The sequence below is a fragment of the Loxodonta africana genome, chromosome 1 (genome assembly GCF_030014295.1).
Source record: "Loxodonta africana isolate mLoxAfr1 chromosome 1, mLoxAfr1.hap2, whole genome shotgun sequence".
NCBI classification, from domain to species: Eukaryota; Metazoa; Chordata; class Mammalia; order Proboscidea; family Elephantidae; genus Loxodonta; species Loxodonta africana.
The window spans coordinates 69,750,254-69,764,444 of record NC_087342.1 but is presented as its reverse complement, the minus strand read 5'-3'; the positions used below and the strand labels follow the sequence as shown (position 1 = coordinate 69,764,444).

The window sequence follows — 14,191 nt, the reverse complement described above, 5'->3', positions numbered from 1 at the left end:
ACCCTCCAGTGGCTCCTCAGATGAAAGGACTTGGCCTTCTGCTTTCATAAAGATTACAGTCTAAGAAACCCCATGAGGCAGTTCTACTCCGTCATATAAGGAGGCTGAGTCAGAATCAACACCATGGCACACAACAACAACATAATAATACAGTCAGTTTGGGCAAGAATCATCAATGGATGTTTTAATAGAAACAAGATATTTATTTGCATAGCCTCATTGTCCCTCGCACCAACTACCTATCAATTACAAAGGTGAAAATAATAACTTTCTAGGGGGGAAACTGGCCAACATCACCTTAACCAAGTGATCAAAGTTAACATCACCAGTTACAGGTCCAACTAACTCCATGTTTTTTTCTAATGCAATATTATCACTTATGTGATGTCACCTCCAAAATGCACAGCCTCAACCTAATCAGGAGAAAAGATCAGACAAGCCCAAATTGAAGGATACTCTACAAAATAACTGACCTATACTCTACAAAAATCTCAATGTCATGAAAGACAAAGGAAAACCACAAAACTCCCAGATTACAGGAGACTAAAGACAATGAGAAGCAGGGCATGAATCTGGATTAGCTCCTGGAATTGGGGGGAAGAGAAAGGGTGTAGCAATATAAGCAGCATTATTCAGGCCATTGGTAGAATTTGAGTAAGGTCTATACATTAGATAACAGTAATGTATTGATGTTAAATTCCCTGATATTGATCATTGCACTGTGGTTATGTAGGTGAATGTCCATGTTCTTAGGAAATACACACTGAAGTATTTAAGAATAAATGTGCATCATAGCTACAAAGTTCTCAGTGATGGGGGATGAAATATATATAAATATGCATATACAAGTTACTCCTAAATGATTCAGAAAAAAAATAATGTTATGTGTGTATATACACAGACAACAAAATAAAATGTGGCAGATATTAACAAATGATGAATCTGGATGAAGGGTATATGAGAGGTTTGATGGGCTTTTTGCTGGGTTTTTTTTGTTTGTTTTGTTTTTTACTTTTCTTGCAACTATTCCATAAGTTTCAAATTATTTCAGTATAAAAACATTTGACTTTTGAACTGGGCTTCCAAAGTACCTATGTTTTTAGTCCTTATCAAAGTTTAAAGCAACTCTGCTTTTTAATTATCTTAAAGTTTCTATCCTCAAAAAGGTGTTAGTGTCCAGCTTCCCTGGCTTTCACCTATTCAGATTGTACTCCTTCTTCCACATGTAGCCAGAATTTTGTTTTCTTCATGAAACTTCTTGGTTGCTCCTGTCTTGTTTCTCCTCCCTCTCTTTTGAACTTTTTGTTTTTTCCTTATTATTTTCTACTATTATCATTGATGTTAACAGCTAGTCTTATTAAGCACTTACTACATGCCAGGCACTATGATAAGTATTATCTCATTTATAGCTCACAAAATCCTCTAAGGTGTTATTCCTTTTACAAAGACAAGGAAATTGAGATTCAGAGAAATTAAGTAATTTGCATAAATTTGAAAAGCCATAAACTCTAGAACCCAACATGGAACGCAGATTTGCCTGACTCTAGAGTCCACGTTTTCATCATCGTTGATGCTTTTCTTTGGAGCACTGAGAAATGGTGCCACTTAAAATTCACTTCCTATTATTTCTTATACCCAAAAAATGTTTCCCATTTGCTTTATGTACAGTCATCTTTTCTTCCCCAATTAAATTATTAATTGTTTTGAAAGCTGGGATCAGTCTTAGGTTCTCTTTGAGTTGGTTCCTGCCAGTACTCAGTCTGTAATATGTACTTAATAGTTAGGTGTTGATTGATGGTGTCTTAGAAAACATGAAAAGAATACCATCCATATCAGTTTCAAGATATTCTAGAAATTAGTTTCATTCTCTTCCTTCATTTCTTTGAGTTAGTTGAAACTAAGTCTTAATTATAGCAATCTTTTCTCAGTTACTTTTTTTACTTTTTATAAAGCACTTTCTTGTTTTCTGTATGTTTTAAAGGGAAAGCCCTACCATCTACAGGGATTGATGGGAAACCCGGTTAGAAAATGTCCAAGTAACCTTCTGATTGTCAGATTGGATGATACTTTGATCTCAGCTGAGCCTTACAACTCTTACCTGTTAAAATAGGAAAAATTATTACCCATACTCTATAGATACAGAATCTGAGGTTCAAGGAGTTGAGTTCTTGGCCAAGAGGCCACTTATAACACCTGACCTTGGTTCTTCCATCTGCTTGCTGAGGAGAGAGGCTTTGTTGAGTAGCTCTATAAATTTCTCCATCAATTGGCATCATTTGCCTTAATCAGTCAGTGTCATGTATCATGCATGTATTTTTCATTTAGATAGCAAACAATGTTGACAATCGAGAGGCAAACATTAGTATTGCCTTGATTTATTTTAAAGTAGTACATAAAAAAAAAATAGCCAATGACTTAAATATAACTCCTTTTTTTAAGATTAGTCAACTCTTCCATAATAGGTACCTTGTAACCGTATAATCAGCAGACACCTATTTTTAGGATTCATCTTAAATAATCATTTAACGTAGCAGGCTATTTACATCTGGCCCACATGCTTCTCTCAGACAACTGAATTATACTTCTGCTCTTGACCAAGATGTGGGGGAGCATAAACAGGATGGCAGTTGTTAGGGAAGGAGAAAGGAGGAACACAAATCGGGCATGAAGAAATGACTCAGAATGCGCAGTGGGACCCGTGCGCTGCAACCTGCGTGGCCTCACTGGGGGAAAGGATGAGATCAGGGGAGCACTCAGCTCTCAGGTGGTTGTTTATTGATTCACCTTTTCCTTCTCAGGTCCTGGTGTCTTAGCACTTCCTCTTGCAAAAGGCACGATGAGTTTTTCTAGAAATCGATAAAGTGATTTTTTTCTGTACAGTTTTATTACTGTAAAATTCCAAAAACCAGTTGGTGTGGAGTCAGTTCTAACTCATGGCAACCCCGTGTGTGTCAGAGTAGAACTGTGCTCCGTAGGTTTTTCAATGGATGATTTTTCAGAAGTAGATCGCCAGGCCTTTCTTCTGAGGTGCCTCTGGATGGATTCAAACCTCTGACCTTCTGGTTAGCAGCCTTTGTACCATCCAGTGTAAAGTCCATATACCATAAAATGTACCCATTTTAAGAATACAGTTTGATGAGTTTTATCAAGTTTAGTAAATTTATAAAATTTGCAAAACCATCACCACAATACAGTTTTAAAACAGTCCATCACCCCCCAAAAAGTTCCCTTATGCTTCTTTGCCTGCTGCCACCCCTGACCCCAGGCAACCACTGGAAAAATTATAGAATTTTTTACTTTTGCCAGCATGCCACTCTAGTGACCTGCCAGCTGACCTACTGATCAAGTACATTGTCTCAGAGGATTGGTCTCAGTCTAGTTTGTAAAGATCGTATAGCTTTGTAAGTGTCACAGCCATTGGTTTCTAAGTTGACATTTTTCTACCGTGAGGAATGCTTTGGGGAGAACTGAAATGTCTTTATTAACTCCATTCAGGGTCACAGATGTCTCTTATATTTTCTGTCATCAGTAGGCATATTTCAGAATTATTTGTTTGTGTTCTTAATTAATAAAGGATTTGGTTAAATAAAGGTGTGGGTGGCACGAACGGTTATGCATGCAACTACTAACTGGAAGATTATCAGTTCAAACTCATCCAGAGGTACCTCGAAAGAAAGCCCTGGCAATCTGCTTCCCAAAGTTCACAGCCTTGAAAATCCTATGGAGGGCAGTTCTACTGTGAACACGTGGGTCGCCATGAGTCAGAATCAACTCAACAGCAACTAGTTTGGTTTTATTTTGGTTAAATTTAAAAAAAAGAAAGTACCATAAAAACCTTATTCTTTGAGAGTTAAGGCAATAATGCCCAGCAATATGTTCCTGTGATTTAATTTCAAGATGTTTGAGTTCTTGCAGTTGAAGCGCATATATGCCAATGCGTTCTCTCATTTCCTGTAGACAAGCCCTAGTCTCATTCTTGAAAGAGATTCACCTTTGCCTTTGGCTGAACATCCCAAATCATAAAACCAGAAATAAAAAGCACACATAATGTAGCTTCTTTTCCTAATATTAGCCAAATGGACACATGAAATATGGGGTAGACCCAAACACTCTTTTAAAGATGGTCTAACAACAACAACAAAAAAAAAGTTAATTTATGAACCCTCAGCACAGCTCTAAAAAAGAATCTCATAGAAAAAGCAGGATATAAAATTTGGTATGCAGTATGTTCAAATTTTTTTTTCTTATATATGGAAAGGAAGAATTGCAGGAAATACACCAAAATGCTAATGGTGCTTGTCTTGAAGTGGCAGATACAGTATGGTTCTCCTCTCCCTTCCCGTCCATGCCTTGTTTCTACTTTGCTATATTTTTCTAATACAAAAATAATCAAACCAGGTGCTGTCAAGTCCATTCCAACTCGTGACGACTCCACGTGTGTCAGAGTAAACAGCACTCCATAGGGTTTTCAATGGCTGTGATCTTTTAGACGCAGATCACCAGGCCTTTCTCCCAACATACCTCTGGGTGGGTTAGAACCACCAACATTTCAGTTAGTAGTTGTCTTAGTTTTATCTAGTGCTGCTATAACAGAAATACCACAAGAGGGTAGCTTTAACAAATACGAAGTTATTTTCTCACAGTTTAGGAGACTACAAGTCCAAATTCAGGCTACCAGCTCTAGGGGAAGGCTTTCTCTCTCCATTAGCTCTGGAGGAAGGTCCTTGTCTTTTTTCAGCTTCTGTTTCTTGGTTCCTTGGAGATCTCATATGGTGTGGCATCTATCTTCCCTCGCCTGGGCTTGCTTGCTTAATCTGCTTTTATATCTCAAAGAGATTGACCTAAAACACACCCTACACTTATACTTCCTCATTAACATAACAAAGAACACCCATTCTCAAATGGGATTCTAACCGCAGGCATAGGGGCTAGGATTTACAACACATATTTCTGGGGGACACAATTCAGTCCCTAAGAGAAGTCAAGCACTTAACGATTTGCATCACCAAGGGGCTTCTTCCTAACGCAAGAGTGCTTTTATATTTGGAAAAACTTAAATAAAACTTTTTATAAAAATCGAATGATTCCTATATCCTTTAACGAATCTCAGCATACTTTAACAATCAATATTAAGACTTCTTCTAGTGCACTGGTCAGTTTGCTCAGTGACTTTGTAGGTGAATTGATGCCTCCGGCACTTACATTCTGCTCTGGTCATTGTGGAGCTTTGTCACTGACAGGTGTTGAAAGGCGTGTGGCTGTGCTGTCAGGATCCTTACCTTAATCTGCCTACCCTTATGAGTCCCATATTGGAATTGTTTAAATTGGGGGAGAAACCAGGCTTGCTAACTCAAGCTAATTAAACTCACAAGAAAGTATAAGCCAGAATACCAGTTTATAAAAATAGAATGGGAAATAGAACGGTCACCTAGATGACTTTTCAGATATGTTTTTGTCACTTTTACTCCTTCTGCTGGTAGCACTACCATAAGCTACAATTTAGGGCTGGCTAAAGATTACAGCAGAAACTCTGGTGGCATCATGGTTAAGTGCTACGGCCGCTAACCAAAAGGTCAGCAGTTCAAATCCACCAGGCACTCCTTGGAAACTCTATGGGGCAGTTCTACTCTGTCTTACAGCCTAGAAAACCCAATGGGGCAGTTCGGTTCTGTTCTGTCACGTGGGGTCACTGTGAGTCGAAATCATCAACGCCTAATGTGTGTAGTTATCATTTACTGCCCATCCTCCAAACAACCCTCCAAGGATGATTTCTATCGTTTTATTCGTAGAAACCGGGTTATCTCTAAATTCTCCAGGCGGCTGGGTATTTACAGTCTGTGTTACACTCACTGGCGGGTCAGCAGTAGAATCCTTGCCTGCCATGTCAGAGACTTGATTTGATTCCCAGCTATTGTACCCCATGTGCAGCTACCATTCATCTGCCATTGGAGACTTGCTTGTTGCTTAGATGCTGGACAGGTTTCAGTGGAACTTCCAGGCTAACATGGAGTAGGAATAAAGGCCCGGTGATCTGCTTCTGAAAATCAGCCAATGGAAACCATATGGATCATAACAGTTTGATCAGTAACTGGTCGTGGGGATGGCACAGGACCAGAAGGCATTTCATTCTATTCCTGCCCAACAGCAGCTAAAAACAACTGCAATCATATCCCTCCCTTTATTTCTGGTCCAATCAAAGCATGAGACCAGGGTGGCATAATCTGATTCCTTGATCTTTTTTAATCTGCAACCTCCAGGCTCATCTCTCTTGTCCAGAAGATACTTACTGATTTGACGGAACCAAACCAAACCCATTGCCATCAAGTCGATTCCAACTCATAGAGACCCTATGCAGCTGGTGGATTTGAACTGTCAACCTTTTGCTTAGCATCTGTAGCTCTTAACCACTGTTCCAATCAGGCTCTGATTTGACAGAGATGCCTTCTAACTTAAGCAGATGCAAGTCCTTCAGCTCAGGCGGTGGCTCATAGCATCCACCGAGGTCCGCTGAGGGCCAGCGTACCTGTATCACAGTGTTGGCAACAGAAAGTGTAAGATCCTATACTGATTCTAATTTCAAAGGACCCAGGTATGTGTTAAATTAGCACTCAGCATTGCATAAAAAAACCTATTGCCATTGAGTCGATCCGAACACTTAGCAACCCTATAGGACAGAGTAGAACTGCTCCTTAGAGTTTCCGAGGAGCACCTGGTGGATTCGAACTGCTGACCTTTTGGTGAGCAGCTGTATCACTTAACCACTACACCACCAGGGTTTCCCAGCACTGCGTAGCAGGGGATAAAGCAACAGTTTTCATTGGATGAAGGGTCAAATGGAGAAACAGCTATGACTTTTCTGACTTCTGTGCCAGGAGGCTCAGCTCAGAATGGTAGGGTTTGTTCAACTCTTAGTCAAGGCGCTTGGGATTCTTTCCAGAAAGATCCCATTCTTCCTGTTGGCTATGGGAATGGCAGGTTGTGGGTAGAATAGCCTCGACCTCATGCAATGAAGCCAAGTGTGAGGAGCAAACAAAGCCTTAGCAGCTTTACTGTTTGCTTAAGATTGGAAACCTTTCTGGAATTTAACACACAAAAGTGAATGCTGCTTCTGCTAGAGTGTTCAGAAACACCAGCTGAGAATTCTATATCTTAGGGGCTGCAAACATTTTTCAAGGCATCAGCAGTATCAAGTAGCAGCATCCAAAGAAGAGTGTGTTGTTTTATGTGGAATTTCTTTCTTATTAGGTACTATGATATTTGATGGACTTTAGCAATGTATATCAGGTACCATGCATACTATCAGGAGTACAGCCCCATCTCTGAAAGTTTTGAAGGCTAAAATAGTCTGTACATAGGTCAGAACTCATAATAAAGATTCATTGGAGAGTCTGAATTGTTCTGGTTTAATTGGAATTTATGGTACCTAAAAAAAAATTTTTTTTAATCCATTATTTAATCCATTATTTCTTGGAAATCATATTTCTCTTCTGCAAGATTTCTGAATATGAACAACTATATAAATACAGTAGTTACCCAACAGGGTTACATTATATGCCGGTGCTTGTGTGTGGACTTTCTACCCCTCACCCGACACCCAACTTTGGACAACTCCAAATGTCTACAGTTTCATAAAAGAATTTCTCACCGCATAAATAATACATAAATGCATTTCTTCATAAAAAATTAAAACAACGCACATAAAATTACATCCTGACTACCATTCAGCCCCACCCCACCCCACACTTTCTGTCTGAACAAAACACTGCCTGGTCCTGCACCATCCCCATAATCGTTTGCAGATTGGACCATTGCGATCCACGGGGTTTTCACTGGCTGATTTTTGGAAGTAGCCTACCAGGCCTTTCTTCCTAGCCTACCTCAGTCTGGAAGCTCCACTAAGACCTAGTCAGCATCATGGCAACACCCAGGTTTCGCCTGACAGACATGTGGTGGCTGCACACGAGGTTCATTGGCTGGGAATCAAATCTGGATCTCCCACTAGGAGGGCGAGAGTTTTGCCACTGAGCTACCACTGCCTCCATTTAAGTCCTTAGAGCCTGAAAATGAGTCGTGTAGCTTTAGGGATAGTTTTCCTGAGAGCTGAGAAGGAAAGTGACTCAGCCGGACCTCTAGGAAGCCAGAGAATGGCCTGAAGACATAGGGCACCAAGAGGTAGGAATGGGGTGTTCAAAAAGGTGATCACAGATTGTTGCAAGTTACAGGAGGGCTGGAGAAGCTAAAATAGTAGCAAAGAACTGTCACTCCCCTTTAGAATTAGAGCTTGACTCATGGTTGACCTGATTGGAACATGGGCCTGTAAGAGGTATTTTGCATTCTTTTGTCCTTTAATACTTCCTACTCCACCCTGTCCCAAACTACTCCTTTTATCTCTCCCAGACCCTGACTTGGCGTGTGGCATGAGCTTGCACGCTAGTTTTATGGCCCTTTTTTTTTTTTAGGCTGGGTGGCGGCCTTTAGGGGAATTGATGGGAGGATAGTGATCTCAGCCTAAACCAGCTCTCTGGCCAAATTCTTTCTTGAAAGATAATGATTGTTTCTGAGACCAGAAAGGCAAAGCAGAAACATCAGCAAAACCCGCTCACCCCAGCTCCTAGTGGTCATCCCTTTGACACGTAAATTCAACAAAAGGCTTTGCTCTCTTGCAAAGCATTTTATAGGCAGCTCTCTTAGAATCCAGGTTCTAGAGAACCTTTCTTGCCTGTTAGGGGAAGAAAAGGAGAATGAAAAGGATTTCGCAATATGGTTCATGTTTTACTCTCTGATGTGTGATTCATTAAATTTTGCAAAGAGAGGCTTATCCAAGACTGAGTCACATATTTTTTAAAAGTTGGATCTGGCAAATTATAATTAAAAGAAAAAAAAAAACATCCACTCTATTCCGACTCATAGCTACCCAAGGGCAGAGTAGAACTGCCCCCATAGGGATTCCAAGGCTCTAATGTTTAGGGAAGCCGACTGCCACATCTTTCTCCCTCAGATGGACTGGTGGCTGGAAGATAAGAACCACAGATTGATTAGCAGCCAAACACTTTAACCCTTGCAAAAAAAAAAAACCAAACCCACTGCCATCAAGTCGACTCCAACTCAGCGACTCTATAGGACAGAGTAGAACTGCCCCATAGAGTTTCCAAGGAGCGCCTGGTGGATTTGAACTGCCGACCTCTTGGTTAGCAGCCTAGCACTTAACCACTACGCCACCAGGGTTTCCTTAACCCTTAACCCTTGCATCACCCCAAAAAACCCGCTGCGGTAGAGTCGATTCCAGCTTATAGCCACCCAGGGCTCCACATTGTAATAGGGTATTTTTTATTGTTATTGTGGTCAAAAATATATACAGCAAAACATACTCCAGTTCAACGACTTCTACAAATGTAACTCAGTGATATCAGTTAGGCTCCTCAAGCTGTACAGCTGCTCTCGCAATCCTTTTCCCGATTATTCCATCACCATTAACATACACTCAATGCCTCCTAGGCAAAAACTCCCTCTTCCCCCTCCCCCCCACCCCCTGGTAACCACTAATAACCTTTGGTTTCTATATATTTACTTATTTCATATAAGTGAGATTATACAGTATTTTCCCTTTTGCAACTTTCTTGGTCAATAAGGAGCCCTGGTGGTGCAGTGGTTAAAGCACTCAGCTGCTAACCAAAAGGTCGGTGGTTTGAACCCATCAGCCGCGGGAGAAAGATTTGGCAGTCTGCTTCAGTAAAGATTACAGCCTTGGAAACCCTATGGGGCAGTTCTACTCCGTCCTACAGGGGTCGCTATGAGTCAGAATCCACTCAATTGCAATGGATTGGGTTGGGTTTATTTTGCTCAGCATAATGTTTTCAAGGTTCACCCATGTTGTGACATGCATTGGAGCTTCCTTTCTCTTTATGGCTACATAATATACCATTGCATGTATGTATCACATTTTGTATCCATTCCTCTGTTGGACATTTCAGTTTTTACCTTTTGGCTATTATAAGTACTGCAGTGAACGTTGGTATACTGTAACAGGTTATTTTAATTGAAGTTTTAAGTTTCAACCAACACAGTATCATCTTTTTCTTTGCCTATCACTAATGTGAGGAGTCCTGGTGGTGCAGTGGTTAAGCACGTGACTGCTAACCAAAAGGTCGGCAGTTCAAACCCACCAGCCGCTCCTCAGGAGAAAGATGTGGCTGTCTCCATCTGTAAAGATTTACAGCCTTGGAAACCCTAGGGGGCAGTTCCACTTTACCCTGTGGGATGGCTTTGAGTCAGAATTGACTCGACAGCAGTGAGTTTGGTTTTGGGTTTATCACTAATGTGATCGATTGTGTAATCAAAACTCTGAAGGTAGTGGTACGCAAACTTTGCTGAGCATCAGAAGCACCTGGGGGCCTTTTAAAAATCCCAGTTCATATCGCATACCAATTACATCAGAGGTGCCAGGAGTTGGTAGCCAGACATCAGTAATTTTCAAAGACTCCCAGGCATTTTCAGTGTGTAGTAATGTTTGGGAACTGCTGTCCCAAATTGATTACCCTCTCCCTACCCACTGCCACGGAGTCGATTCTGACTCATAGCGACCCTATAGAAGTGCCCCATTGGGTTTCCAAAGCTGTAGTCTTTTTGGAAGCAGACTGCCACATATTTCTCCCTTGAAATGGCTGGTAGGTTCCAACTGCCAACCTTTTGGTTAGCAGCTGAACGTTTTAACCACTGCACCACCAGGGCTCCTCCAAATTGATTAAGAGAATCAGGATCTTTTTGGATTAAAAAAGATAATTTCTAGGAGGCACAAGACAATTATATAATTAAACATTAATTATATAATTAAGATATGGTTAAGAGCTCTGCTGCTTACAGAAAGGTGGGCGGTTCAAACCCCCTAGAAGCTTCACGGGAGAAAGATGTGACAATCTGCTTCCATGAAGATTTACAGCCTTGGAAACCCAATGGGGGAGTTCCACTCTGTCCTAGAGGCTCGCTATGAGTTGGAATCGACTTGATGGCAATGGATTTGGGTTTGGGTTTGGTTTTTCTGTCCACGATGCAACAGACTTACCGCACGAGAAGTTTCAACATGAGATATAGTAGTAATAATATTTGCTAAATGGAGACTTTAAAGTGGGCTTTTGATTATCAAACTGTTCAGTCTGGAAAGAATGTAAACTACAGGGCTTTCTTGATATTTATTACAAATTCACATGTAATACGAAGATAGCATGAGCATGCTTTCTGAGCCTAAGAAAGGGAGCACTAATGAAATGTGGGCAAACCTCTGAGTAACCGGCAAAGAGTGCTTCAAACCTCATCAAAGATTAAGTGAATTACGGTGGTTTTCGAGCCTTGGGAGGAGTAGTCAGGGAGAGCCTTATTTGCATCCGTAGTTTGTTTCTCCATTCTTGCACGAGATATTACTTTCACAGCACATACATGCTTCCACTTAACTGCTTTTAAAATTCTAGAGAATGTTTCAAAAGTTAACCTTCCCATCCCCAGCTGGAAGGGGATTTGTGTCCAATCCAGAACAAAGAGCAAGCTTAATATGAAGAACGCCTATTGCAACCTGAGTCAGCACCTGTACCCTACAAGAATGCCTACAAACCCCAGAGCTTCTTTCTCCCAGGGAGGGAGGGAAGGAAGAGATTTAAGGACCTGCGGTGTGGGGGAGGGGACTGTGTGTCCTTCTCTCTCAAGGGAGGCAATGTTTTCAAACCTCCTCCACTTGCTGAGCAGCTCCGGAGAGCTTTGAGTAGGGCCTAGGGAAGTTGGCCTTTCCATTAAACCTGAACAGGACTACAAGAGACTTCTGCTGCTATTGTTTTATTTGGGGCTTTTTTGTTTTGTTACGCTTTAGCTTTTCTTTCTTTCTTATCGGGTCTTGAAAGGGCAACTGTTGACGTTATCCCAACGCACCAATTTGGTGTCTGCCCACTTTGGAAATCTTCAACCTGGACAATAGCTGCCTCGCCTTTCTCCTGCTAGCCCAGCCCCTTCTCTGGACTAAGGTTACCTGCTAAAACAATGGTATGTGCCATCCACCCAGCCAAAGGGAATAGAATTACCTAACAGATCTAGGGCAGGCCTTTGGGGGAACTCACCTTGGGCTTTGGTCCAGCAGAAGTTGTGTTTGGTCAATGCGTCTTGGTCAGTTGTGGTGAGACTTCACAAAAGACAAGCGAGTAACCGAAGTAGGGGTGGTCTGCTTTCTCCTTTATTTTTCCTCTTACCTTTTCTTCCCTCCTCTCTGGTGGTGTTATCATAACCTAGATTATCACTTCTTTTGTGTGTGCTGCCTTCTTATTTTGCACTGCCACAAAAAGTGGTACAATCTTGTCTTTCAAAATATACTTAAAAAAAAAAAAAGAAATACTTAAGGATAGGAAAAAACAAGGACAAGTTGAAGTAAGTTCATCTCTAAGGAAACCTAGCATTTCTGGTCTTATGACTGCGATGTGTAGCATTCTGCCCTAAGACCTGACTGTGTTTTGAATATGATACAGGACATATCTAAAACTTTTGGCCTATTTGTTTTTATTTGGGGAGGTGTTGTTGCCTGCAGGTAAACATTCCAAAGTTTTTTTTTCTGTTTTTGAAGTATGGCCAGGCCTTGTAAAAAAAAAAAAAAGAAGAAGGAAACCTGAAGTGATTGCTAATTTTGTGTAATTTATGTTTATTTGTGTCTTGGAAGGTGAGTATTTTCATTCATCTGAGAGCTGAGTCCTTTGGCTTGGAAGGAACGTGTCATAGGAAAGATGTCTATGCGGATCTAATGACCTCATAACTCACTTCACCTGGTCACTCTGTTCCCTTTTATCATTGTTGAAAAGCTTAGTGTGTTTTCTGTCAGAACCTGCCTTTAACTCACCTTAATCTTCTCACTATCTTACAGGACTACCAGCCAGACACCCAGAAATCATGTTGGTAGGATCCCAGTCCTACTCACCTGGAGGGCCCAATGGGATCATTAGAAGCCAATCCTTCGCGGGTTTCAGCGGCCTTCAGGAGAGGAGATCCAGGCAAGTAGGGTGCCCTTCTCCCCGGGTGCAGCTTGAAAAGGAAGCAAGGTTTGATGTTGTGAAGAGGGTCTGTGTGCATGCAAACGCGAAACACACACATATTGCATTACACACAAAATATTATTTTAATCTGTTTTCCACAGAAAAAAATTGTAATGTACCAAAATTAAATGCTGTAGTTTATTTTTTAAGGAGCCCTGGTGGCAAAATGGTTAAGCACTTGGCTGCAAACCAAAAGGTTGGCAGTTCGAACCCACTCAGTGGCTCTCAGGAAAAAGACCTGGTGATCTGCTCCCATAAAGATTACAGCCAAGAAAACCCTACAGGGCGGTTTCAGTGTCACAAAGGAGTTGCTATGAGTCAGAGTTGACTCGACGGCACCCAACAATGACAGTTTCTTTTCTATTATTTAGGATTCCTCCTGCAAAGATTTGCTGAGGATTTAGGACAAACTACCGACATATGTGTATACCTTCCCCTGCCACTCCCCTGAAGCTACCTGGGGATGAAGCACATTTTCCACTGCATATCAGATTTTGGGAACTATGTTTGGTATGAAGTTAGGCAGTAGATAAAGACTCTCCCTCTGCAGACGGAACCCAGGGAGTAGATGACATTCAGATGCAAGGATGGGAAAGTTAGTCTTCTAGTTGCCCTGGCGTCTCCTCTCATCTAACCAGATTTTCCTTTAGTCATTTAGAAACTTTATTCATTCTTTGAACAAGAGTTTTTTTAGTGCTTGCCATGCTTCAGGTTAACATTACCAGTTGCTAGTTGCCATTGAGTGGATTGTGACTCAAGAGGACCTCATGTGCATCAGAGTACAGCTGTGCTCCACAGGGTTTTCAGTGGCTGATTTTTTGCAAGTAAATCACCAGGCCTTTCTTCCGAGGTGCCTCTGGGTGGACTTGAACTGCCAACCTCGGTTAGCACCCGAGTGTGTTAACCAATTGCACCAGCCAGGGACTCCCTATCTCCTACTACCTGTTCACTATTTCTACCCGGAAGTGTTTGTCCTTGGCTGTTACAAGGTTCTAGTGGGTGATGCATTTCCACTCAGAGTGCACACTACCTGAAGCCAGCCTTGATTCTGGGCAGTGCTACCCAGTAACGCTTCCAGATTTTTCCAGTTAACAAATTTAAACCCAAGAAACTAAATGTAGGTTAGCTCAGTT

General features: G+C 41.4%; 1 protein-coding gene across 10 annotated transcripts in view; it reads left to right on the top strand.

Annotated features, from left to right (window-relative positions):
* The window catches only part of RIPOR2 (RHO family interacting cell polarization regulator 2), a 296,826-nt gene that overhangs the window by 211,082 nt on the left and 71,553 nt on the right, over positions 1–14,191 (top strand). For all 10 annotated transcript variants that reach the window (XM_064281485.1, XM_064281508.1, XM_064281472.1 and 7 more), the window contains one exon: positions 12,890–13,016. In XM_064281485.1, the coding sequence (XP_064137555.1) occupies positions 12,916–13,016 (101 nt within the window). In that variant the 5' untranslated portion in view covers positions 12,890–12,915. The remainder of the gene's footprint in view (positions 1–12,889; positions 13,017–14,191) is intronic.